Raw genomic sequence first — 26,932 nt, forward strand, 5'->3', positions numbered from 1 at the left:
ATGTTTGTAGTTTCTTATATCGCCATAAACGATTATGCTTTATATATGCTGCATGCCAGAAGTTATTCCTAACTTGAGCTAGTTCATAACTCTGATATTTAAACTTCCGTATCATTTTTCACATCCAGCATTTCTTTCCATAGCTGTTTGCTTCCTAGTTTATAACCATGGCTTTTAAGTGCTTTTCTTCCATGACAAGTATTCAAGAATATCATTCCTATGAAGGTAGTGAATTTAGAAAGCAGATTAGAATTTGTCACAGCCCATCAATAACTATTAGAGTTGGACACTACAGTGTATAGTCGATCTTTGAGCAAACTGTCTGCTGTGTGTTATTGGCAACATATGAATGATTTAATGGTTTGGTTTTGGTCACTGAAACAGAATGTTTTCTAAACTGTTTCTACTCTTGAAGTACCTTAGCAGTTCTGCAGGTCTCTTAGCATTCAGAAGCCATGCAAGGAACTTAAAACAAGCAGGCGGAGACATGCTCCCAAGGTGGGTCTAATAGCTACTGAAAGATGCTTAACCTGGGATCCACCATCTACAACTGAAATTGAAAGAGCCATTTCCTTCACCCTTTTCAACAGCGGCAAAGGGCACTTCTAGCCATTTGGCCACAGAAACAGCATCACAGATGGCTGACACTGGGTCCTCTGGAGGTTGTGTAGTCCCCTTGCTCAAAGTGGGGTCATCTAAAACAGGTTACTTTAGGCCTTTCGCAGTCCAATCTGGGTTTGCGTATCTCCCAGTACAGACAGACTCCACACCCCAGTGTGTCTGCTGGGGAGCTCAGGACTAGATACAGCACTCCAGATGGGTCTAACCAGTGTTGAGTAGAGGGGCTGGATCACCACCCTTCCCCTGCTGGCGATGCTCATCCCAGAGCAACCCAGAATGCTGTCGAGTCCACTTTGCCACAAGACTGCATTGCTGGATCATGCTTCACTCGCCCACGCTGGTGGACAGGTTGAGCAAACCCCCACCTCTTAGGGTATAGGGCCTACCCGGTGGTAACAATATTGTCTTGATATATAAAATACAGAAAAACCCCAGGTAATAGACATGACCAGGTTCACTACACAGCAATGTGCTTCTGAACTCTGTAGTGGTAGACACATTTATCAAAATTACAGTTGAGACTACAGTAAACAGAAATATTACTCTGAATGAGAGAAGAATACCACGATATTTTGTAATCTCTACAGCAAAATTACATTATTAAGCATTAGAGAATGTTTCAATGCTCCTACCCTTCAGCAAGAACACAAGAGAGATGTCCTATTAAACCAGCAAAGCCACAAATTCTGTGTAACAATCAAGTCTCAGTATCTTACTGTTGCAAAATCTGTTCACAATGAGTATCACCACACAGTAAGAAAGACTGAGTACAATGTTGAGAGACCGAGGGAAGCCTATCCTCATTTAGCCAAAATGCAAACTTTAATGTTCAGTAAAATTCATCATTTCAGCAAGCTAGAAGAAATATAGCCTCAGTGCATTCAACACATCCAACTAAGTTATTCAAGTTACTTTGATGTTATGGAAGTAAAAATACTTAGGCTTGAAGGCAGAAGTTAAATAAACTTATTTAAAACTTTTTTAAAAAAAACAAAAGTTTCTATTCAACCAACAGAATGAAAAGCTTTAAGATTCACAAGTGCAACGCGTCTACCACATGGTCTGGCAGTGTATCACGACAGACTTCCATGCTCATGTCTAAACCAAAACTGAGGATTACTTAATGAGGCATAATAGAACTTGCTATGAAAATGAAGATATTTCCATAGTGCTCTTTCAGCAGACCTAGTAGGTATGGTAACATGATGATTCAGCAGGAGATGAGCTTCTGCTCAAACACAGGGAAGCATCTATCAGAAGTGGAAGAGCTGCTGACCATTCAGCTGCAATTATCCCAGAATAATTGTCTTGGTTTTTTTTCATTCACATGCATGGGCTATCTTTAGTGAGGCATAGCAGCCTCTTCAGTGAATTTCTTCACGATTATTTCCTATTACTACTTTGTAATCCACTTCTTGCCCTCTCTGTTCTGTTCAGTCTCTACTTGCTGTTTTCCTTTTGGTATTTACTGTAATCACTGCTGGTTGAACACCAGACTGGCAAAGTAGCCAGGGAGTAACAGCAGCACGTGACAGATTTGTACAAGACAAAGAGCAGGTATATATATGCTGTAATTTGTCAGCAGTAACACAAATCTCTTCCCCTCAACTAGCTCAGAGATGTGTCAACTCTGTAACCTAAGAAAGGCAAAGTACGTAAGTCACTTAATACAAGTAAACTCTCAGCATCTTTAACTTTATAGAAGAAAGATTTTAACCGAGGACAGTTGGATACCTTCTGGAGTCAGGCATATCAAGGTAACTTAAAATTCAAGAATCACCGAGTATCAAATACCAAATGTTACCTAAAATTAGCATGATTTCTCTGCATGAAGAGCAAATTCTTAAAGAATCAGCTTTAACATCCTTGTGACTGTCAGCAGACCACAGTGTCGACACACTGCTCTGCATAACGAAGCTACACCAAGGTGCACAATCTCTCAACGCTTCATAAGCAATTATGAGATGGAAGCAAAACTAACCAGACAACCAGTTAAAAGGGAAAGTGACAACCACAGAATCGTAGATGGCAAAATAAAGCAAAACAGCAAAAAGTTTCTATGGACCATGCAAGATATACTGGCTACTAAAAAACCCAATTGTATCAAGATTTATTTCCAAAGTAGAACCCAGCTTCCCTCTCGATGTATTAAGTACATCAATGATACAACAGTAGGATGATACAATAAAACAGTTGTTCCTGCAAGCAGCATAGCATATGCTGCTCAGTCAGGTCACCTACATGTATCGAAGTGTGGTTAGACAGATGGGATGCTCTACCAACCGCTTAATCAGCAGCCTAAAGGCTGCTAACAAGAAATTCTGTATGACATTTGAGAATTATTCTAAGTTTTATTAGGGCAAGGTGTTTATCTAAAAGCATTTAATTTGTGACTAAAAGTTATGCTTTCATTTTTGACTTAATACAATAAAATACAATTTAAGTCAAGTAAGGAGATCAAGCTCAGGCCTAAAAAGATGAGCAGATAAACATTAGTAATAAAGGCATGCTCATACATAAAAATAGCCGCTACAGGGCTAAAGCAGCTTGTATTTGCCAACTTCCCCTTTACTACCGTTTTGTTAGTAAGTTAGTGCACTTTGCTACCAACCTCAATACCGCTTTGTCTTGCTAGTTTTACGGCTGTATTGTAGTAGCCACAGCGTAAAAGATGTTCCACCATCATACGATCCATACGTTTCTTCTTCCACATGTTTGCAGCAGCTGGCTGGTCACTACTATGTTCTTTCAGGTGTTCAATCCTACGTTTGCAGAGTTTTGCACTTTCATCTTCAGCCTGGATTGATTCAACTGCCTAAAGAGTAAAAATTAACAGGAACAAATAAGAGCCATACATTTTTCAATTTGCTTTTAAAGCAAAATACAGTAAGAATTGTTTGTAAGCATTCTTTACATATTATACAGTTACTCCAAATAGCATTTCTTTAATTTAGAAAGACATTTCCTATGGCAGTGCATAAGTATCAGCACAGCTGGTCCAGTTCTGAGATATTCTTCCACAGAAATAAGTTTTTATATAACATTAGAACATTATGAATATATGCAACTTTCTGCTAATGCGCAGTTAGTCCCAAAATGGCAACTGATCAACTACAACAGCAACTGCTGCAGTAGTCTGCAAAGAGCTTTGTGAAGGTTTGCAGTTGCCTGGTCCAAACAGTTGACAATCACGATTTTCCACCTCTAACCTACGCACGGCTTCTTCCTCAAGCAGCTGTCCTACCAAATTAGTTCTACCCAGGAGTGATGCAGAGTAATCCCACATTACTTCTAATACACTGGAGCCATTTTAATCAGTCATGCAATAATGAAAATTATATAAACATTTGGCCACTTGGCACCTTTAATTCAAGGACCTTGAAGTAGTTTTTCAAGAATTATCACCTTTGTTAAACTGGTATTATTTTACTTACCTCTGCTACTTTGGAAACATGGATCTACTATTAGGAGCATTACTTAGGAAAATAAATTTGTCCAGAGGAAGCAGAAAGACTTTCTTTTAAACCAACATACTGGCAAACCAAGTGCAAAACACACCCCCTAAAATATCTGCATAACATGTTTGTGGGTTTTTTTTTTTTTTTAAATTAAGAAACAAACACTCAGGTCATACTTATTTTTCCTCAGCCTTGAAGTTAAATGGCTGATTAGTTATGCTGCAAGTTTTACCAGGCAATTTTATTACAGACATATCGTAATCCAAAGCTAGCTGACTCAGCCAGCATACAGCACGTGGCTGTTGTGGGTCATGCCAGGCTACAGACAACAAGAAGGCCTGCAGTACTTTTATATGCTTGCTAAGGTAAAAGCAAACCAGAAGACAATGAAGGCTTAATACCTTTCTCATCTGTGATATATCACTAGTGATGCAGTTTCAGGTTTGGTTGCCTTACTCAAGGTGACTTTAAACTTGCTGGCTTGTGTTTGAATAACTGCACAGCTATGGCAACAGGGAAGTCCATGCAGGTCTCCCAACCAAGCACAGACCAAATACCTGGGTGGCTTTTGGCAGCCCACGTTGCACTCCATGCTGGCACAGCTACCTTCCCAGTACTCAACCTATTCAGGCTACAGGATCATCCTTGTCTAACAGCCCCAGCTCCAAAAGCACAGGTTGGTTTTAATTACTTTTACCATGTATGCTCATTTACAGACTTCTTCTGGAAGGATCAATATTTGAAAAGCAAAGTGAAATAAATGAAAACCTGTACAAGAAAAGCCTATCAAGCATTTAGTCCAGTTAAGCCTGGCTGTGATCTGGCCCTTGATACCAAATTCAAGTATCTAAAACCCTAGTCACGATACAAAATAGTCTTTTACTAAAATTCCTGTAAACAGTAATAAAAATAACTCAGGCTATAGATGCAAGTCTGAGTTACTTCTATTACTGAATTTAGCTTTATTTTGTAACATGTGGTTTGGAGATCAGTATTTTAAGTTATAAACTGAGTCTCTTCCTATTCAGAAAGCAAACACTAACTCAAGCCAAAACTCACTTGGATGTCTGCAGTATTAGCAGATGTGAAGGCAACCTCGAGAATTATTCTGAATACAGCTAGGAGAATTCAAGGCAGCCAGGCACAAAGGTTGAGCCCCTTCTCATATCAAAGGGATTTCCTGATATGGTTTTGTATCTGGACTTAGGCAGCTCTTGCTGGTTTTTTTATCCTTCTAGTGCATTCAGAACGGCTACAGATCCTTTTCAAAACTCTCTGAAACAAGGCTATCTGGACTTGGCCTGCTGGATACTAAAAGAACTCGAGGGAACAAGCATATTAAACAGGATACAAAAGGGGAAACACAAAGGCCTAGGTTTCCCCAGGATCGTTCTCAGAACCCAAGAAACATGCTGTGTTGAAAAGCTCTATTTTACGAAACAGTAAGGTGTTAAACAAAGGAACCATCTCATTCTATTACGGCCATCTCAGCAGTTCATCAGATCCTTGTCTAAACACAGGAGGAAACAGAGATCCCTCATGGGTCCAAAGGCCCTAAAGAAAACAATCATTTTGCTCGGGGCAGAGATTACAGAGAAGACAGCTGGAGTTGAGGGTTTGGAACAGAAACAAGACCTTTGCATTCCAGAAGACTTTTACTGTTAAACAGATTTTTTTTTTGGCCTTTTGTTCTTTCTGAGCAGCTATAAGATTCCCCACAGTCTTTCAGGCAGTCAGAAACAAATGAACAATTACACTAAAATGGAGCCTTGCACCCAAAACATTCAGCAATGCCTTCAGACACACCTCCGCAGTCAGCAAAGATCTAACAAGTAAATAACTTACTCCTCCACATCATTACTACACACCTACAAGCAAAATCTAACACCTCTTTCAGAAATAGCTGTAATTTCTTTCTGTAAGTAACAGCAGTGAAGAAAACATATCCTTTAAGACCTCTAAGTCTCACAAACCACAGATGAAAACAGCAATTAGATTTATGAATTCTTCTGCAGATCAACTTTTCAACACCTAGCTACCTGTTCAAGCAGAAAACCCCAAATCAACATACATGACTTATTTTCAAGTTACAAACCTCCAAGGTATTTTGACACGTCACATAATTTTGTCTCAAGATTTTTATCTGTTGGTTAGTTCACTTAAGTTTTAATGAAATGACTCTGCTACCATTTGTTTTGTCTATTTATTTTTGGTGAAGCACTGCTTTAAAGACAGGCGACAGTGCTATTCTCATTTTTCTGCAAAATCTGTTTCAAGTAAGCGTGCTGATGAGTTTCAGGATGAGTAATATTCCCACCCAAAATAAGGATGGCTTATACTACACAGTTTATGGTTTTAATCCTCCTCCTTAGAAAGAAGTGGTAAAAGCAAGAAACTTTGGCTGTATTTCATACAAGTGTTCAAGCTTAACAGCTAGAAGCAGGTTATCCTGCTAAACTTTGTTTAAAATGCTTTCAGTAATATTCCCTAGACCTTCCAACCTGCAAGTTTAGTGTTTGTAAAAACTGAAGTAATAATACAGGACCAATTGCACTTTCTTCTGCAAAGAAGCCTCAACACTGCAAACTCCACTGGGGTTTCACCATTTTTCAGACTCATCTTCCTCCTCTCTTCCCTCCTCGAGTGAAGAATTAATGCAGCTGCACAAACCTTTTCACTAGACAAGCAGGAATTGATAGAAATCCGTTCATTTTGCTGCTATTTCTTTTCTGTGGGTAGAGAAATTCCTTTTCACGACTATAAATACATACTAATTTTATCTTTCAACAGAGGTTTGCTATAGTTAGTCACAGAACACCAAGTCATATTTCATAAGCTCAGTAAAGCAAGATACAGTAAGTTTTGGTATTTTGCTGTGTGTTCTAAGGCCTTTATTTACAGTGCCAGTGATACCTATACCTTGAAAAGAAAATTCAAGCAATCAGCATTGTAGAAGACTACTTCTGTTTGCCTTTGCAAAGGCAAAGCAATCACAAGGTAGAACAGCGCTTACCTTTCGTTTCAGAACACTGAGTTTTTCAACTACTCCATCCAGGAGACTAACAACTGAATCCACAGCAGGACAACTGCTCAGTGTCTTCTCCAGCTCTGCCACGACCATTGTAACGTGGCTTGTCTCACGATCAATGTTTTTCTGTGCAGCTCGAAACCGTTTGTTCAGTGTTTCATATGGCACCTGGATGAGAAATATCAAGTCATTAGAATTTCTACATTAAAAAAGGCAGGTCTTCTGGAGTTTAAAAGAGACTGATTATTTTTATCTGATGCAGTCAGAACACCACCTTGGTTCCAGGACACTAGAGGTCATTAATTGAACACTCATTTTGGGTAATAAAAAAAACACCAAGAAACCCACAACAGTGACAGGAAATAAAAGCTGGTAGATTCTTCTCTGATACCAGCTTTACCTATCCTGCTTTGACTGTAGCAAGCAGTGATGGAAACAGTTCAGGGAGAACAGAAAGCAAAGACAAATGTGGATCTAAAAAAGGAAAGCTACAAGTTAACTACAACTAAGAGATCATCCTTCAGAACATGGCTTTTTAGTGTCAGGAGTTCATAAAAGAAGAGAAAGTTACCTGTGCGAAAGCATGTATAATGCATATTGGCTGCTGAAAAATTTATACACAGTATACCAATGGTTATTCAGGAAATCTAATAGGTCTCCTACCTACTTGTGCCCATTAAGGACTACTTTTTAATATTAAATTCAGTAGGACTATAATGAATGCTAAGAGAAACTCCATGTAAGTTTTCTTTTGGTGAAAAAAGCCTACACTATATGACTAAGCTTGTTAAATTTCTCCATTCCTTGGCTGAAAGACTAAGTAGGCCTCCTGTCCTACTTGTCCCATGCCTTTAATGGGACAGGCACATCAAGACTGCTACTGATGGTCATTAAGGACACATATATGGGAGTAGTCTACAGCCTGGTCTTATTTCAGGGTACTGAATGATTTGGGGAAAGCTTACAGTAAACATTAAGGTGCTCCCATCATGTTGCTTCCACTACAGTGACAGCATCAGCAATTTAGACGGGAAGTTCTATTACCTCATGGAAACAGGAATTCTAGAACTAAGAACATTCTAGTGTTACACACTTAACTAATCCACATCTTATCTTCAAAAAGTCCATGAGAAGTTCTTTCAGGTAGTTATGATAATCTTGATTGCTTTTCCATTAATCAAAGGTATAATTTAGCTACCAATCAGATTACCCATATTAAAGGTAAAACAGGAAACACAAATCAGTGTTCTGTTTGATACATAACACACATGTTTGATTACAAATCTTTCAAGTGTATCACTTCTAATCAGTTATATCAAGATTGCCTTAATTTTCTTCCTTCTAATCATTTGCATGCAAGAAAGTATCCCTAGGGTCCACTCTCCTTTTGGGCTCTCTTAAGAGAGAGGCTACTACATAAGCATTGCAATTGACAATCAGAGATGCACCGAGAATCAGCTTAGGTTCAGAATAAGGAAGATGAGCCAAAGTACTTGCTTTCCAAGACTGTGTATGACCTAAAATAACTTGTTCTTATTTGTAGCAGAAGTATAACACAAGGATACCCCTAAGATAAGAAAGGGCTTCTCTTCCTCTCAGAAAGGCTGCAATGATCTACCTAGTTTGAGATGCCAAGAAGTATTAAGACCTAAACAAATGACAGAACAAGGTTTTAGCTTGATACTTCTGTGGTAAAAAAAATTTCTTTATACATCCTCCCCTAAAATCCCAGCACCGCACCCCCCCAAAACTCAAACCACGTAAAACATCACAATAGGCTTCAACACCTACTTAGTCGTCTATATAACAGTTTTTTATTCCATCTTTAACTCTTATTTTATTTCCCTTCTCCATGTCCGCAAAAAGGATAAAAGGTTTCAAGGCCTCAGAGATAGAATGTGTGTTTTGGGGGCTGTTATTTTGACATCTCATGCTTTTGAGCATGGGAGCCCGTTTCCAACTCCAAGACTTGATGCCAAACAGTATTAAGGCAACTTTCTTTTCACCCCTGCATTCTTATTAATTGAAAAACCTATTTCCTTCAGTTCCTTGCATCTACTGAATTTAATTTCTACTTTGCTCATCAGCTTTCCACACCACACTGAAAAGCTACATCAATCAAGACTTCCAGAAGCTCCTATTGATTTGAGGTATCTGACCACAAAAAGTGTTTTTGTTAAATTTTGAGCAGTCAGTTGAACTGGACACACAGATCTAGTCAATATGAAAAAAATCTTAGCTTTAATCTCCCTTTTCCCTAGTTTCTTATCTGCACACAAGAGCAATAACACTTCCTGTTTCCCATGCTCTCTCTCTTTAGCGTGCAGATTTCTGGCACAGTCGGCATTCATATGACATTTAGAACAATTGGACTTTCAATTTCAGCTGGCATAATTATACATCCTTTATATTGTGTCTAGGTGCAATAGGTTTGAATCTTGTTTTATCCATATTTTTATTCCCCCCAAAAAAGAGTATCCTGGGTGGAAAAGGCCAGAAGTTGAACTGTTTTACTATATACTTTGAAAGAAAGTACAAATAAATATATCACTAAACATAATTTTAGTGCACCATGACAAAGAAAATGACTGTAAAGGTACAATGAAATTATTTGCACAACTGAAACTGACAGTAAGTGCTCTCTACCAGAGTTTTTCCATAGTTTGCATGGGCATTTGTTTCTTACTGTATAGCCAGTAGTTTTTAGAGAATATTTGTAAATTGTAACCAGGTACAACTTCTACACTTATTTTACAGGACTAAATTTTGGCATTCGTAGAATCTATAAATTGGAACTGTTACGCTCCTTACCAAGAAAGCATCTTATCTAGACTCTGCATCTTGATCCGCTGGTTCTTTTGTTACTCATACAGTTCCTATGCTCCAAAAGAGACTCAGTTTCCCAGTACTGGTTTGCTTTACCACAGAACTCTTCAACAATTACAGGCTCTGTACCAATAAGTTTACTTTCTTCTCCAATAATGAAAGTAAATGGAAGGAGAACATAACAGAAAAACACTTGAGAAAATGTAATTCTAAAAATGCTTAATTATGGTTCGCTTTAATTTTCAGGTGCCATAGCTATAAGAGAGTGAACAGCAAACTTTTTGCACCAAGAGACAGCTGCAACATTTACGTATCATTAACTGCCACAAGCCTATTAGAGACTTTCAATTTTTACTGCCACTACCATTCTGTGACCAAGCCTGGATTACACAGTTATTCTTTAAGGACAAGACTGGTCTGCAGAACTCAGCCTAGGGAAGCATTACATTAATGAAAAAAGCTACTGAAGATTGAAAAAATGTGAAATAAAGCAGCAAGAACCAACCAGAGAATATTCTACAAACACACAATACCAACTTGTCCTACTCATTAGAGCTTGAAAAACCACACCTCACTTGGCTCATACCACAAGCACAGAAGATAAAGAAGAGATGTAAAATATTAGTGGGCAGCACATTTAAATCCAGTGTCACTAAATAGATTCTGATTTTGCACGTCGGCTTCCACAGCTGCAGACACATTAAACAACTTAAGCACGCATTAAACCAGGTCAAACCTAAACCTAATGAAAAGGAATTTGACTTAAGTTAGAACAGCCTACGCAAGGGGTAAAATTACAGTAACAAAAATTTTTCCAAGATAAAAATTTTGCTACTGTGGTGTGAAGGAAAGTCTCCTTGGCTGGAGGCTTCTGCAAGTGTGGCATATGACAGCTTCCAGGTGCTAAGTGCTAACAGAGAGGCAGAAGCAACTAAATAACCCCATCCGAGTATTCATTTCAGGAATTACTTCACCCTGATTTTAGAAAGCCAGAAAACTCTGTGTGCTGTCCCAGAACATGCTCCAACAACCTCTAGCTGTTGAGACACAACTTAAGAGAGGATCCTTCTGGGTCTAAAAGCTTGAACTGGTGGAAGAGGAGGAAGGACTGCCATGAGAGCTATACCATGGTTGCTCAGTTGGGCAGAGGAAGCAGAAAACAGCAGAGCTAAGAATGTCAGAGGCAGTTTTTAAGCTGACACTTAGGAACACAACTGTGATGTTAACTATCTGGGCTCAAGCCCAAACACAGTCCTCTTCCAGTCTGTGAATGCAAATAAGGCACCAAGGCAAGACTGACTAGTTCTAAAATCATGAAGCGGCGAAATCTGTTTGAATTGTGCAATTCTAAGTAGTATTTCTTTTAATAAGCCACAGGAGATTTAACTTGAAATACCCTTAAATATAGTGAATTTAATAATAATACTAAATACATTTCCATCAAATTAAACTTTTCAATAAGCCATTCATTAAACGATAACATTTTCTTGATTTTTCAAATACATATTAAAACTAGAAAAAACCAGCAAGTATTAAATGCTTGCACATATTGTATCCTGATGTTTAGCAAACTCTATATACCTCCCAAGTGTTTATTATCAGTCTGTAAAAAAATATTTAAAGAAATAGAAATAACATCAAGTTAAACCAATCAATCCTCTACACAGCATCCTACAATGCATATCTACTTTTGGTTTTACATTCATTATCAACATTTTAATGAGATAATTTTTCTTTTCTGTTTAAGATTTTCCAAAGGTATCTACGTGCACACACTTAGTACTCCATCTGTAAATCAAATACATAGAAACAGACTGCCAGTAAGTACTCTCACCTCAGCCTATGCTTTTCTCTACAGGCTCCTAGAAAACTGGCTTTAACAAACATGCCATAGGAACATACCATCTATAGCCTTCAAAAACATAGAAAGGGAGAGCAGAATGCAAGTCATTTTCCCCTTACAGAAGTCCATTCATTATAGCGATCAAAACTTAAAAAGCTCCACTACCTCAATGGTATTTATATTGGTGGGAGTCAGACACTCAGACTAGACTTCTTACTCTGGTTTTAGCACCTTGAATTTCACTAAGCAGACTAATGGCATATCGAGAACATGGCAGTTTTAGCCTCCTCACACACTCACAGCTTCCACGGCAGACACAGTCACTCGCCCACTCATTAAGCACCTGGGGTTTCCAAACAAAGTGAAGGCATACACTCTTGAGGGGCCCTCTGCTTGGAAGAAAATGTGAGCTAACAAAAGAGATACAAATCATGTCAAGATCTTCTTTGCAGAGGTGCTATGGTCCTCCAGCCACAATGGAGGAAAACCATCCTGAGTCACAGCTAGAACTCCAACACTCATTACAATCATGGCCAACACATACATCCACTTTATTCAACTAGAGTTCAAACTAATAAGTAGACTAATAAGTCTTTACTGGTAAGGTTGTTTCCTAAGCCTTCCAGATAGTATATTAATGACTGAGTCTGCGAAGAGAGGTACTATTCACACGAGAAGTCTAAAGCAAGCTGAAGATACACACGTACATGGGACCAGAAGGGAGTGAGATCACCAATGACTCACCTGCTATCATCTCTGAGATGTTATGGTGAGCAAGAAAAGTCCTCAATGACAGAAAAGGGCAAGTTTCTTGCCTCTCTTCCAAGAAAAGAAGCTGGAATATCATGAAAACTACAGGCTGGTCTGCCTCATCTCAGTTCTTGGGAAAGTTACTGGGGGTGGGTTGGAGTGGGAAATCAGATGGAAGCCATTTCCAAGCTCAAAGTTGACTGGGAATAGCCAGGCTAGATTTGCCAAAAGCAGCTCAAGCTTGACAACATTGTTTGCTTTCAGTGATGAAATGACTACCTCTGAATGAGAGGAGCATGCTGGCAGTCTTTCATGCTAAGTTTAGTGAGGTTTTTGACATGGTCTCCTACAGTACCCTCGTAGCCAAACTGGGGAGACGTGGACTGAGTGACTGGAACACAACATCGGTTAAGGACTGACTGGACAGCCAGGCTCAAAGAATAATAGTCAGTGGTTCAAAAACTACCAGGTGGCCAATTACAAGTACTGCTCGACTCCTGAGGAATGTTATCAGCTCCAACGTACATGGCTTCTTCAACCATCTGCACTATGGAACAGAACACACAGAAAGCTCACAGAGGACAACAAATGGGTGGAGTGCTTCATAACGCTGGGCAGTACAGCTGCCATTCAGAAGAAATGACAAGCTGGAGAAACACACCAAGAACTTTATGAAATGCGATGAAGGCAAAAACCACAGCCCCGTACCTGGCACAAAACCACCCCATCCATTAGCACAGGCTGCAGAATAGCTGGCTAGGACCACTTCTGCAGAAAAAGACATAGAGGTTCCAATGGACAGCAGGTTGGACATGAAGCAGCAGACTCTTGCGGCAATGAGAGTTAACCACATACCAGGCTGCATTAGCAAGATTAAAGGCAGTGGGTTGCGGAGTGATGGTTCTTTATGCTCAGCACTCATGCAGACTCATCTGGAACACCGAGTCTGGTTTTCAGGTCACTCTCCCCCTGCCTCCAGCCACTGCTGCCACCAAAGAGATATCAACAAACTAGAAAGACTCCAGAAAGCAACCACCATGATGGTTAGCTGGTTGGAAGATACAAAATCCAAAGATAAACTGAGAGAGGCAGGGTTGTTTCACTTGCAGAAGGGAAGGCTACAGGGAGCTGTGAGCAGCACAATCTGACATAAGTCTTCCACTACCTAAAGGTGAAGGTGATAGATAAGAGCTAGCCAGACATTTCTCAGAGCTACACAGCAAAAAGGAGGGAGGCGGAGCAGCAAACTGGAGCAAAGAAATTCCAGCTGGACATAAGGAAAAAATACTTTAACCGGGAGAGTTAGTAAGCACTGAAACAGCAGCCCAGAAAGGTGGTGGAATCTCCACCCTTGGAAACTTTCAGAACTAGGCAGGACCCTAAACAACTCAAATTAGCTTTGAAGTTAGGCTGGATTTGAGCAGAAGCATGAACTACACTGCCTGCAGAAGTCCTTTCCTACCTTAATTTTATGAATTCCTCTAGAAAGAAACTGGATTATAGAGCCCCATTGCTAATTTAGACCCCAAATTCATCTCCATATGAAAATATGAAAGGCCATACCAGGTAAGACCAGAAGTCCCTCCTCTGTCACTATACTTTCTCTGACAACATCCAGAAAGGGAACGGCACTTGAAAAATAGGCATGAAGATAAAAGTTACTAATCCCAGAAAGTCTCTGTGGGCTTCTTGTGACAGAGGTGGGAGTTTTATAGTAGAAACACCACAGGGTGTTTCTCATCCATGAACTCTGCTGGTTGTTGTTGACCTGTAGAACTTTAGCACTGCAACATCCTGTGGTGAGACATTTCACAGCCTCCCGCATTGTGTGAAGAAACACTGCTTGGTTTTGTCTTGTCAACTGCTAGCCTAATTTGAAACGCTTTTATTCTTGTTTTTGGAAGAAAAAAGGGAACATTCACTTTCTCTACGCCTCTCATGTCTCTTGAGATTGAAGAGGCTCTTTCTAAACAACTCTTTGAAGACAGTCTTCCTATATCTCCAGTTATTCTTGCCCTTCTGTAGAGATTTTTCCAGTTCTACTACATCCTTTTTCAGGATGAAGGAAGGGAAAAATAAGAGTAACTCATACTAAAGTGAAGAAGAAATAGTGAATTTTACTGCTATGTAATGAGGTTCTCCATTCCTTCCCAACACTTTTGTCCTAAGCTTGTCAACATTAACCTGATCATTCCAAAAAAAACATTCACTATAACCCCAAGATCCCACTGACCAATGATGATCATTTCTGACTCAGTTATCACATATATGAAATTAGGATTGTTTTTATTTCCACAATACCTGAACTGTATCATGATACACTTGTGTATATTGAATTTAATCTACCATTTTTTATAGCCATTCAGTCTCTCATTCTTCTGTAATGCTTCATACTAGGGCTCTATCTGTAATACCTCGATTATCTTAGTATTGTCAAGGAAACTGGATCATCTCAGCACTTTCTCTTTTAGGCTGTTCAAACAGCTGAATATCAGCAGCACTGGCAGAGATGCCAGCAGAACCCTAATGCTAACCTTCTTCCATTACAGAGGTTGGCTACTAAATCTTGGTGGTGTTTCTTATCTTGCCCGGTTACCTATCCACATAAGGACTTCCGTCTTCTTTCTTTCAAGAGTTACTGGTAAAGGATAATAAAAAAAATATTCAGTAATATGAATTACCTATCAACAAAATCTACTACCACCTTTTTATTTTTTTTAACGTAGAAGTCCAATACCTTTGCATGGCATGACTTTCCTTTTCAGAAGTCACATTAAGTGATGTACATTATTCCATATTTGATTAGTCAGGATAGTATTTCTGCATCAATAAGCCATTGGTTGGAAGGGAAAAAAAAAATCAATTACATCTATTAAGTAAATTTTATAGAGCGATTCTTAAGAAAGTAGAAGCACTGAGTCTTCCACAGCTATAAAAAAAAATCCTCGGACTAGTTCAGGAAAAACACATTTACCAGCATTTATCTGAGAATTTCCAGAGAATTAAGGAGAGGACTAGACACAGGAGAAAGGGATCTTCCCTAAGCCAAGTAAGCTTGTTTATATGAAGTGTTACATTCTGCATGTTTACTCCTTTAGAGGAGTCAGATGTTAGGCTAAAGTGTAATGGCTACTGCATGAAACTTCAAATACCAGCTTGATGCTGCCCATAAGTTTTCCTAACTGGTACACAGTAATACTGAAAGATTGAATTGCATTTGTTTCAGTCATAATTAAAGTTTTGTGGAAAATGTAACCCTTTATCCTTCCACAAGTCTTTAGCCTTAGAGTAGACCTTTAGCACACCAGTTCTCAGACTCATCTGGTCACATCCTACAACATAGGCTAGATTCCTTCTTCACTTATGGAGATTCAAGCCTAAAGAACTCCAAATAAAAATGGGAACTAAACCCCAAAGAATCTCTTTCAGAGTACAACATTCAGAAAAAAGAGTCTCTACACCACAGTGACTGCATATAGGAAACTAGTTCAGATGTAACAGAAGGAAACACAAAGTAAAAACCAGTTTGTGTAGCTATCATTTGGTTGTTGGAAATTAAACAGTAAGAGTGATACTTCAAAAAAGTCATCACAGTTGAAGGAAGAATTATTTGGTGGTAAAAGTAAGACCATTAATCATTCCCCAGCCTCCTGTTAACAGGAATTTTCAAAGGTTTATTTTCTAAAAACTGATTTTCACAGAAAACAGTATACACAGAAACAAGCGTGTTTTACATAGGTTTGCAGTTCTGTAAAGGAACACCTGATTTCCTCCTGTATTTGGGAGGAGAGTTAATCAGATCTAGCTTGACAGCAGTACCAACTCATATGCAGGGCAGTTTTAACTATACAGCCTGGCTTTACTGACATCTGTGTGACTCATCCTTCTTTAACATTACAGTCTCTCAGCTGAAAGCAACTCCTTGCCACATAAAGTGTAGAACATTTTTAAACAAAAATACCTACATTGTGTATCTTTTCAAATGAACTGAATCATGGGCAGGAGGGAATCTGAAATGGATTAAAAAAAAAAATCTTCTCAGGTATATGAAGTCAGATAACTAGTGGGAAGAAAAAAAGTTTCAAGAAAATAAAATAAGAGTCCTGCCAGATTAGGTGGGGGAAATCATTACAGAACTGTTCTCCTTTCAAGGGTCAGAAAAATGATGTGCTTCCTCTCCTCAATCGTGTTAGCTTATAACACCTGAAAAGCACCAGAGATTTGTATGAATCTACAGGTCGCCAAGATAATCCAGTTGAAGACTTTGAGGTATAAATAAGCTTTTTCAAATGCCATATATTTTGCCACAGATACGTAGGGAAAAGAAAGTGAGAAGTGCAGTGATGAAACTGTCTTTCAAACAGACAGAAGCAAAGACAACTTAGCTCTACTTTACACAAGAGCAAAGAGGAAGTATGGGAACGTGGGAAAAAATTAAGCATCTCCTATATAGTTTTAATAAACAAAGTGTCAAGAGAAAAGGTAAACCCAGCAAGAAACACCTTTTAGCATTAAGCTGTTTCCTTAAGACTAAATTAGATCACCAGGCTCATCTTCAATAAAACAGAAGAGTACAGGACATCTACTATACATGATGACATTTGAAAAATGAGGCAGTGTACAGTAAATTACTGCAAATTTTCCCTCAAACCAATAACAAATAAGCATTTCCAAACAGAATTCCTGAAATTCTGTATTTTTTATACACTTCCTTGATAATTCTTAGATTATTTCAGAATCGAGTCAGTATTATTACTTGTCACTGAAGTAATACAAAATGTAAATATCACCACTTATTCACAGAATGAATCCTTCTGTTATGTAGTTCTTATCAATCCCTTGAAATAACAATATTTTTCCTTGTTTTAGGCAAAAATCAGAAAAGGAAAAGAAAGAAGTAGTAGCAGTTTCATGAATGAGAGGCCTAGAATGGTAAGATTTAGGTTTAATTAGGTACAAGCATTAATATAAACTCTGGAATAGATATAGATCAAAACAGACAAAATCTCATAAGCCTAAATACAGTTGCAGATTGTTTGGATTAAAAAACAAAAGTTCTTTTTAAAAACAGTTTCAATGTTTTTGAAGTTTAAAGCCTAGTAGTTTTCCTTAGTTAAAAACATGTCAGTTTTACAACTCAGGAAGACAGTACTGCATATTCTAGAGCAGCTGTGTCTAGAAAGAAAATATCATTACAATATTCCAAGCTGCTACCTCAATACAGGAGAGAATTAGCAGCAAAAATTCTTGGACTACCCATCTGCTACACATGTACTTACTCAACAGAAGCCATTATAATCCTTCAAAATATGATCACTTTACACAAACTGCTAGTAACTTATTACTGAATACATTATGAACTTTTGAAGAAGGCTGCCAACAACAAAGTTAAGTGTTTTATAAAGCCATTTTACAGTTTTATATAACTGTCTTGCATCCTTATGTAAGCAAATTGACAGCCATTTTAGAGTCCTGTCTAGAGCCACACTAGGGACATCAGAGACCAGTCATTTTCACTACACTTGTTCATAGCTGCCACCCTGGACTCATGCCTCAAAAGAGATTTCTTCACTTTTTTCCTTCTAGTAGAAATATTTGAGTACTAACAAAAACCTAAGCATTCCTCCCTGTCCAAAGAAGTGGAGGAGTTGCTCAGCTAAGGTCACACAGCAGGTTTGTGTCCTGACCAAGTCCCTTCATTTGTTTTGATCCAAATATTTGTTAATTTTAATCACAGTATCACCTCTTTAAATGAAAGAGGTTGTCATCCTGTGTGTTTGCACAGTCCAGACATCATGATACTGGCTGGAGCCTTTAGGCTAGAGATCCCATTTCGAGTCACGCTGCTCCCAAAATAACCTATTCCAGCTGAAGGGACAGCATTTCTCCTAAGACAAATAATTAAGGATTATTGATTCATCAGACTTATATCAGAATACACAAATGACCAAAGTTCTACCCAATATAGATATCTGTTTTACTTTAGTTCTTACTAGTTTACAACCCAAGGCGATCCACAGAGCACTCAAAGCTAAGGTGAATCAAAAGGAGGTTGTAAAGCAGTTAAATTATTGGCTATCATAACAAATATATCCTAACAAAGCCTTGCTTTATTTAAATAAGCAATAATGTGTTGTAAGTAATCAAGTATAATATAGTGTATTTCACATTCTGGGTTAGCAAATACTTCCTGTATAGTTTATCTTTAGGCCATAAGCTATGGGAGGCCAGATATACAATGAAGGTGGTTTCTTAAGTTTACAAGGACTGATGGATTTTGCCAGCTATAAGGATAGCACTCACTGGCCAAAACAGTACCTTCCTAAATCAGTGAGCTCAAAAGGTGCACTATTACACTGACTAACATGGGGATGACTGATTTGAAAGACCATGGGAAGATGTTTAGAGAAATAAGAAAAACACTGGGTGATCCATAACATCCAGTAAGAGCTCCACTCCTATCGCACTAAGTTCTGAAGCATTTTCCTCATATTACCGTACCTAGTAAATGTCTGAAGCTTATCTTTCCTCCTGTCTCCCAGCTCTTGAAAAATATTCACTATGCAAAGAATCAAAGATTTCACAGATATTCCTGCTTTATGTCAACATTTAAAGACCAACATGTTAGCTGCCACACAAACATATTTCGATACCAGAAAACATACACAAACCAAACTCACAAGATCACAGGGTACTGTCCTGTGAAAACACTACAAATCAAGTATGCTGCAACTAGGAATTGCAACATCAGGTAAGGATTTACTTTGAAGATACGAACATGAGGTCTTCCATAAAACGTTTGAGAGTATTTTTCTTGAAGAATTTTCCTACAGGCACAATGGAGTACTGATAATCAAGCAGCATCTCTAGCTCATGGCCACACTGTTACTTATTGCCTTTTACTGCATTTTCTTCCTTCACTAATCACTTTACAATGTTTTATAGGGAATGGGCAGGGGTGGAAAAGACACCAATCTCCACAGGAGCCAACTCCTCCATTAGCTGCTTTCCAGTGTCAAGCATCTTCTGAAGTCCCACAGCATCAGATTCTTCTTAAAACACAGCAGCACACAGAGCCCAGCGCAGAACAGCAGCGCTATAAGAGACGTCACACTTGTTTGCTGACATACACGTGTGATGTGTCGAAACAGGAAGCGCATTATTCAGCGGCACACAAATGCTCAGTATGGACTTTCAAAGCACACTCGGTGAGTCAGAGCACCCAGCTGGAAGATGGATTTAGTGTGAGATACGAGCGTTCACACTGAGTTAGTACAGAGCTGACTTACCAATATCCATGTTTCGCTCATTCTGCTAACCTTCTATTTGAGAAGCATTTCACAAATTGGGTAACAATCTAGAAGTGCCTTTTTTTTTTGTACACTGATGTACTGAAAGTGCATTAGGTGTTACAAGTTCTGTTACTTCTGTCATTCTTAAGTTCCGCCTGAGCCACTTTTGCTGATATATATTCCAAGTTTTGACAAAAGTACTCTGTGACTCATAATATCAAAGTGCAAAGCTATGTTCAAAACCAACAACTTAGAGTGAAGCATATAAACAGGGATAAAAATAAAGCAGTGCAACCAATTGTGCAAAAAATGAATCTTGCACCTTTTTTGCTTCAGTGGGAAAAGAAGTTGACCTGAAGTGTTTGACATCTTCATTAGTGACCTAGATGATTCACATGGTGGAGGGACAGGAGTTGGCCTCTATGATCCTTGTGGGCCCCTTCCAACTCAGGACATTCTATGATGGATCAGAGTGCACCTCCAAAGTCTGCAGATGACAAAACTAGGAGGAGTTGTTAACATGCTGGATGGTTGTGTTGCCATTCAGAGGGACCTCAAGAGGCTGGAGAAATAGGCAAACAGGAACCTCATGGAATTCAAAGGGAAATGCCCAGTCCTACGCTTGGGAAGGAACAACCACACACACCAGCTGGAGACCAACAGCTTGGAAAACAGCTTTGCCGAAAGAAAACCTGGGGGTCCTGGCAGACAAGTTGCCCGTGAGGCAGCAACATGCCCCTGCAGCAAAGGCGGCCAACAGCACCCTGGGCTGTGTTAGGAGAAACTTTGCCATGGGGGTCAAGGACAGTGATCCTTCTCCTCTGCTCAGCATGAGTTGGACTCATCCAAAGTGATGTATGTGTCCAGCTCTGGGCCTCCAGTATAAGAAAAACATGGACATACTGCAATGAGTACAGCAGAAGGCCACTGAGATTACTAACGGATTGGAGCATCTGATATACAAAGAGAGGCTGAGAGCCAGGATTGCTTAACCCTGAGAAGAAAGGGCTTGGGGGAAGTCCTATCAACGTGTATAAGTACCTGACGGAGCAAGTAAAGACAAAGCCAGACTACTCTCAGTAGTACCCACTAAAAGGGCAACAGGCAATGGGCACAAATTGAAATACAGAAAAGCCCATGTAATCAAAAGGTGTTTTTTTTTTTAAATACCATAACAGCAGTGAAACACTGGAACGAGTTTGCCTGGAGAGGCTGGAGTCTCCATCTTGGAGATAATCAAGAACAGTCTGGACATGGCCCTGAGCAACCTGCTCTAGTTGACCATGCTCTGAGGGGAGGCCATTGGACTAGCCCACCTCCAGAGGTCCTTTCTAACCTCAGCTGTTCTGTGTTCCATGGACTCAGGAGATATGCTTCATAAAATCCTATTCTTCTACCTGCTCCTCTCTTTAGCCATCAGGTAAACATGGTAATGCCATGATAAATTAATGTCTTATTAAATCTGCTGCCAGTATTTCCCCTGCCACAGCTGCCAATAAAAGAAGCCAAACAGCAGGTCAGAGATGGTGCTCAAGTATTCTGTGCTTTTACAGCTCTCCTTTTGATTAACTGTTTTTTAAAGCAGTTGCAGCCCAGCTAATCCTAAACCCTTTCCAATGAACAGCCCAGATAAGAATATTTTCATTAATGATCATCCCTGCTTTCAGGTCTTCCATCTTCCAGTTTGGGGCTCTTACTCCATATAGTTTGCTAGTTCAGTTTAATAATTAGTCACACTTCCAGAGATATGGATGAATTATCTAGCTTCCTTTCATCACTTGTTTATTAGTGTTTCAGCAGAGAATTACAGTAACAATGTTCACATTCATTCATTTTTGAATTGCCAGCTTTCACATTACTTGCTCTCAGACGAGACTAGCATAATTCTCTATCAGCAGGCTTTTTTTTTTAAAAAAAAAAAAAGATTCCACAGCACTTTGGAGGAAGAATAGCTGGCAACTTTCTTGGCCTTGAGAAGGGAAAAGGGATCAGAGTAGGGGGAATATTCAAGTATTATTTTGTACACTTAAGTAGCTTCCCTAGATTCAGCTGAAGGAGTCTATCTACTTCTCCTGAGCTGAACTGTTGAGGAACGGCTGAAGTGTTTCCACTCCTGCAGCAACCACAATTCAGCTATGGAATAGGGATTTCCCTTTGCAGTTTTAAGCGCTCTTTCACATGAAAGACACTCTGTGGAACATACTGTAAGTGTAGAGCTATTACACAACTATTATCTAGTGATGTTGGCATGAGGAAGCTAGAGGGAGGAAACAGGAAGAATATAAATACAAGGCTATAATCTTTTATACTTTACTCACATCAGGGAAAATCACTGGTGTCCAGAGCTCCAGGAGAAATACTAGAGCTACTGTGTTGGTAGACAAAATAAAAATAAGTTATACACATTATTTTCACCCAGTGTTTGAACAAACTGGAAATAAAAATTCACAGAGGGTCAGTCCCACAGAAACTTTTAGGCACCTAAGGAACAAAATGGGATTTGGTATCAACTTACTTTAGTAGACTTCAGACTTAGCATTCACTTCTCCCTGCTGCTATTTCACCTCTACCACCAAAATATTTTGATATATGACTCACAGTTAAGGACATTTAAGAGGATACATTAAAAAAATTTGAGCAGACACTGTTCTGGCAGGTTTTCTAAACAATGAGAAATGCTATTAAATATTACAGGAACAACCCAGAAGTTGAATGGGTGCTGGGAAGAATCAACAAACATCACCTTTGCTAGGAAATTAAGAGTTTCAGTGCAAGGGTATCTTACCCTCCTATTACTTTGCTTCCCAACTTTACAAACAACATTCCATTCTCTTATGTATATTTGTGTTGTTTTTTTTTCCAGGGAAAAAGAATGCTTGTGAAAATAAAATAATTAGTCCAAAATATTCTCTACCTTTTAAATGGCTGGCACTTTGACAATTCATCTTAAGTCATAAGGAGCAAAACAAAAACTCGCTGATCCTCACTGCCAGTAATTTTTCAGCAACCTAACAAGAAAAGCTGCGATAACAACTGGAATACATCTAAAATGCAGTCTTAAAATTACCTTCTTAACTTTAAATGCCTTCACATTGTTCTGGCTGTGGAAAGTGCTAGAGCGCTCCTTATAGCTACTGTAAAATTTAAGCCTGATGCTGTCAGCTTTGAAGTACTTCACGATGACAGAAAGAAGCCCTCATATGTAAAATGGGAATCAACACTGTGTCCTTCTGCTTCTTGGAACTAAACAGGGTGAAGCTAGGAGAGTGGAGGAGGAGGACATGCACAAGACGAACATGGCTAGAAAGCCTGCAAAACCAACACTGCAATGAGCACACAGTACTCAGTGCATGGAAGCGCAGCATGATCCCAGCACAACAAAGTTTACTTTGCATAAACGTCTCCTATAGATGAAAAAACGTCGATACACTGACATGAGGGATGTTTAAATAAGCGCTTTGCGATAGAGCTCCTTCTCCTAGCTCCCTTCCGCGGTTACTGCTATTAACGTGGTAGACCTACTGCTCAGTGTACTGCTGTATATACAGCACAAGACTTCAAACAAAGGTTTCCATTGATTCCCATGAGCATCATCCTTCCAGTTCAACAACCCTTAGAGGCGATGACCTTAACGCTCGGCACCGAGTCCTTCATTTGCTTTACAATACCTAGTTAAAGCCAAAGCCCAGCTATGCAGTCTTGGGGAAACTACCACCCTTCAGACAGACTCAGGGCCTTAACCAACACTCCAGGCATTTACCAAACCGTAAGTATTTCGCGTATTCGTCTCTACAGGCCTCCAGCCCTTTCCAGTACGTTTGTACCTTTTTGTATTTTAAGCTCATCCCCACCTCCGGGGGACCAAGCAGCCAAGGATCCATATTCGCCTCCCCCCTCCACTCCCTCCCCTTTAACACGTCTCCTAACAACGCCACGTAGATTCAGCCCATCATCTGGGACGAGCCTTCCAAGCGGCCCTCGGTCTCCCCGAGCCGCCATCCCTGCGCCCCGCCGGCCCCGTCCCAGCCCTCTCCCGCCTCACACCACCCCCGCCACCGCGGCCTCGCCTCACGGAGCCGACCTCTCCCCTCCCTCCTTCGCCGCCCCCGGCCCGGGGGCCTCCCCGCCACCTCAGGGCACGGAGGCACCCGGGGCGGGCGGCATATTCCAGGCACGTCCCTCACCCTCAGCGCAGGGGGAGGGGAGGAGGAGGAGGAGAGCCCGCACCGGCACAAGCCGAGCCGTCAAGTGGAGGAAAACGGGGACGGGCGGGAAACCGTGCAGCAGGAACACCCCCCCACCCGCCGCCGCCGCCCCCCCGAGGGCTCCTGAGTCGGGCAGCGGGAAGGAAGGGGGACCCTGGCGCCCACCGCGCCACAGCCTTCATCCCCCGCTCAGCGCTGTTCTGGTGGGACGCTGGCGCCTTTCCCCTACTCCTGCGTTCCTGGGGAGGCTCGGCACCCACCTTGAGAGTGGGGTACTCCTGCACCTTCAAAGTCATTGAGAGCTGAGCAGCTGATTCCTGCACCGCCATCTTGGATTAGGCACCAGCCTCCCTCCTCCTCCTCCTCCTCCTCCCCCGCCGCCCTCCCCCAGCCCGGACCGGAGGGAGCTACCTACAGCGCGCGCGGCATGACGGGCGATAAGGGCCTTCCTCCGCCCCATTCCTAATGGTGACGGGACGAACCAACGCCGTCCGACCCCGACCGCGGCCCGCCTTCCCCCCCCCCCCCCGCTGCGGCGGTATGGTACGCTCCGCGGGACGGTGGTGGCGGAAGAGCAACAGCGGGACGAGAGGCGCCAACCAATGAAGGCCACCCTTTCGCACGCTCCCGTCGGGATCGTTGACACCGCCTTAGAGCTTGAGAAGCGGCGTCTGATTGGGCGGCGGTGTGGGAATGGGCGGGGCCGCCTGGATGCGCGGACAAATCAAGTGGGATTACGGCATCGAGATAGGTGGGAGATTAAGGGTTGACGGACAGCCAGCCACCCAGTCGGGATAGAGAGAGCTTTCCCGTAGTCCAATCAGAACCGCCTCTAGTGCTCAGTAGGCGGGACCTAAAAGTAAATTTTGATGGTGACTTAAAACGGCCGTTTGAACACCCCCCTGAGGTGTCCGGGAAGGGGAGGGGCGGGACGAGGGGCGGAGCTCGTGGAGGCGGTGCGGGGCACGCTTTGATGAGCAGGGTCCTCATCCAACGCCGTTGCGCCGCCCTGCTGACAGGCAGGGAGTCCAGCGAATGGGTGACGCGGCTGGGGAGGGCGGGCGGGGCAGTGGCCCGGCGTGTGGCTGTGTGTATGTTGGCCGGAGAGGGGAGGGGGCCGCCCCTAGTAAGTTCCGTGGGGAGGAGAGAGTGAGTGAGAGTCAGTGAGGCGGAGGCGGCGGGAAGAGGTTTAAATAGCGGAGACAGCGTGAGTCCCCTTCCCTTCAGGTCCTTCTCCCTGGCGCCGGGCCGCTCTCCCTCAGTCGGGGCAGGTGGAGCCGCCCGGCGCGGCGTCCCTTGCCCAGCCCGCCGCGGGGCTGCCCGCCCTCACAGCTGAGGGGAGGGAGTGTGGGGGGGGGGGCAGCCCCGGGCAGCTTCCTCGCCGCGGAGGAGAGGCCGCGGTGGGGCCCCGCTCCCGGGCGGGCCGGCGCTGAGCCTCCCCGGTGCGGCCAGGGGCGGGAGCGGCTCCCGCGGCGGCCGGGCCGGTCTCGCCTTCCCCGCGGGGGAGGGGGGCGGGGATGGGAGGTGGCTCCCGTTTGGCCCTTGAGGAGCGCGCCCGGGCGGCAAAGCGGCTTCTCCCGCCGGCCCGGCGCCCTCCTCCTCGGCCGGGCGGGCGGCGCAGCTCCCTCGAGGGGTGAGGTGTGGGCAGGGGGCTGCTGCTGCCGCCCCCGGGGTACCGGCGTGCGCTGCAGCTTCAAAGTAGCGGTTTTCAACTTTTAGGGTTTTCGTCTTTATTTTGTTGTTGGTTGGGTTTGCGGGCTCCCGGCTGTGCCTGGAGGGAGCTGTGGCTCTCCCCCTGGCCGGGGTAACGCCGCTGTCAAGGCGTGCTTGTCTCGCTGACCTCTGTCCGGCTCCCGAGAGGGGGCCGCGGCGTTCGTGGGCCGTAAGGGGGAAAGCCCTGGTTTGAATGAGCAATAAATAATTCCTCTGCTGAGCGTACGGGAATGTTTCCGTATAAAAAAAGGGACCTGATCCTGAAGATTGTCTCTACTTGTGTGTTTGAGGGAATAAAAACGCTCACGGAGTATTAATTCTCTGGCTGTTGATATACAAGCTACTCTGTCGATAATTCGTAGAGGGCAGCGTCTTGAGGTTCAGCCATAGCATGTGCCCTCCTTAGTACCCCACACGAAGCCTCTCACTGTGATCCCAGCACCTTAGTGAGCGGGGCGGGAAGCGCTTTGTCAGACCTTGAAGCTTTGGGTCTGCAGCGTAACAGTGAGAAAGTGGAGTCAGACTGAGCAGGAGCTATATGTGCAGTGATCTAAACTTTCTTCTGTTGTTGAAGTCGGTGGCAAAAGTTCTGTTTCTCGACGCAGGTGCTTGTCGTTGTCAGCAGATATGCTTCAGGTACTGTGCTGTTGGGGTCTGAGGCTTTAAAGACACCCCAAAACCTATAACCATTAATAATCATGGTGTCCTTTGCTGTCTTTCCTAAACCTTGTTATATTATTTCTGGTCGGTAGAAGACTGTAGAAAAATAAACACAGATACTTCCAGGAAGGTAAAACACATTTAGCTTTCACGGTTTGAAAGAGCAAGTGATATTTAACAAGTGTGTGTCTTAAAATATTCAGTTACGTTACTTATTTCCAATGTGCATAGGCCCCGCTGCACCGAAAGCATTTTCTATCCATCACAAAGGGCTGGTGGTAAATAAAAGAAAATGTGTGAAGTCGTGTAGTTGAGTGTTAGATTCTCTTCAGCTTTGGACTGCAAACTATTTACTTGTGCTTACTCTCAGCTGCCCTGGCATTCAGTCTGGTACTGACCATAATCAACAAATGTATGCCTGAACATAATTTGCCAAGCCCACACCAGGTGCAAAGCCTTTGTTTGAAAAGTGTATTAGTAAAAACATTTGTGTCAGTTACACCTGGGATTAACATTCATGTCTAGACATGATCTTG

At 41.8% G+C, this 26,932-nt stretch overlaps 2 protein-coding genes across 8 annotated transcripts in view; one reads left to right on the forward strand and one right to left on the reverse strand.

The window, feature by feature from the left end:
* Window positions 1-24,667, reverse strand: part of MAEA (macrophage erythroblast attacher, E3 ubiquitin ligase) — a 52,844-nt gene extending 28,177 nt beyond the window's left edge. For 2 of the 4 annotated variants that reach the window (XM_075092110.1, XM_075092108.1), the window contains exons 1-3: window positions 24,284-24,480; window positions 7,093-7,275; window positions 3,233-3,436 (exon numbers count right to left, since the gene is read on the reverse strand). In XM_075092110.1, the coding sequence (XP_074948211.1) occupies window positions 3,233-3,436; window positions 7,093-7,275; window positions 24,284-24,352 (456 nt within the window). In that variant the 5' untranslated portion in view covers window positions 24,353-24,480. Of the gene's footprint in view, window positions 1-3,232; window positions 3,437-7,092; window positions 7,276-24,283 lie in introns of all 4 variants that reach the window. The other 2 variants (XM_075092111.1, XM_075092112.1) reach the window with 2 other exon arrangements.
* Window positions 24,668-25,112: 445 nt separating this feature from the next.
* The window catches only part of CTBP1 (C-terminal binding protein 1), a 248,851-nt gene continuing 247,031 nt past the window's right edge, over window positions 25,113-26,932 (forward strand). For 2 of the 4 annotated variants that reach the window (XM_075092089.1, XM_075092091.1), the window contains exon 1: window positions 25,113-25,230. The gene's annotated coding sequence lies outside the window, so the exon portion shown is untranslated. The remainder of the gene's footprint in view (window positions 25,231-26,932) is intronic. The other 2 variants (XM_075092097.1, XM_075092103.1) reach the window with 2 other exon arrangements.

This window comes from Phalacrocorax aristotelis, chromosome 4, assembly GCF_949628215.1.
Source record: "Phalacrocorax aristotelis chromosome 4, bGulAri2.1, whole genome shotgun sequence".
Taxonomy (NCBI): domain Eukaryota; kingdom Metazoa; phylum Chordata; class Aves; order Suliformes; family Phalacrocoracidae; genus Phalacrocorax; species Phalacrocorax aristotelis.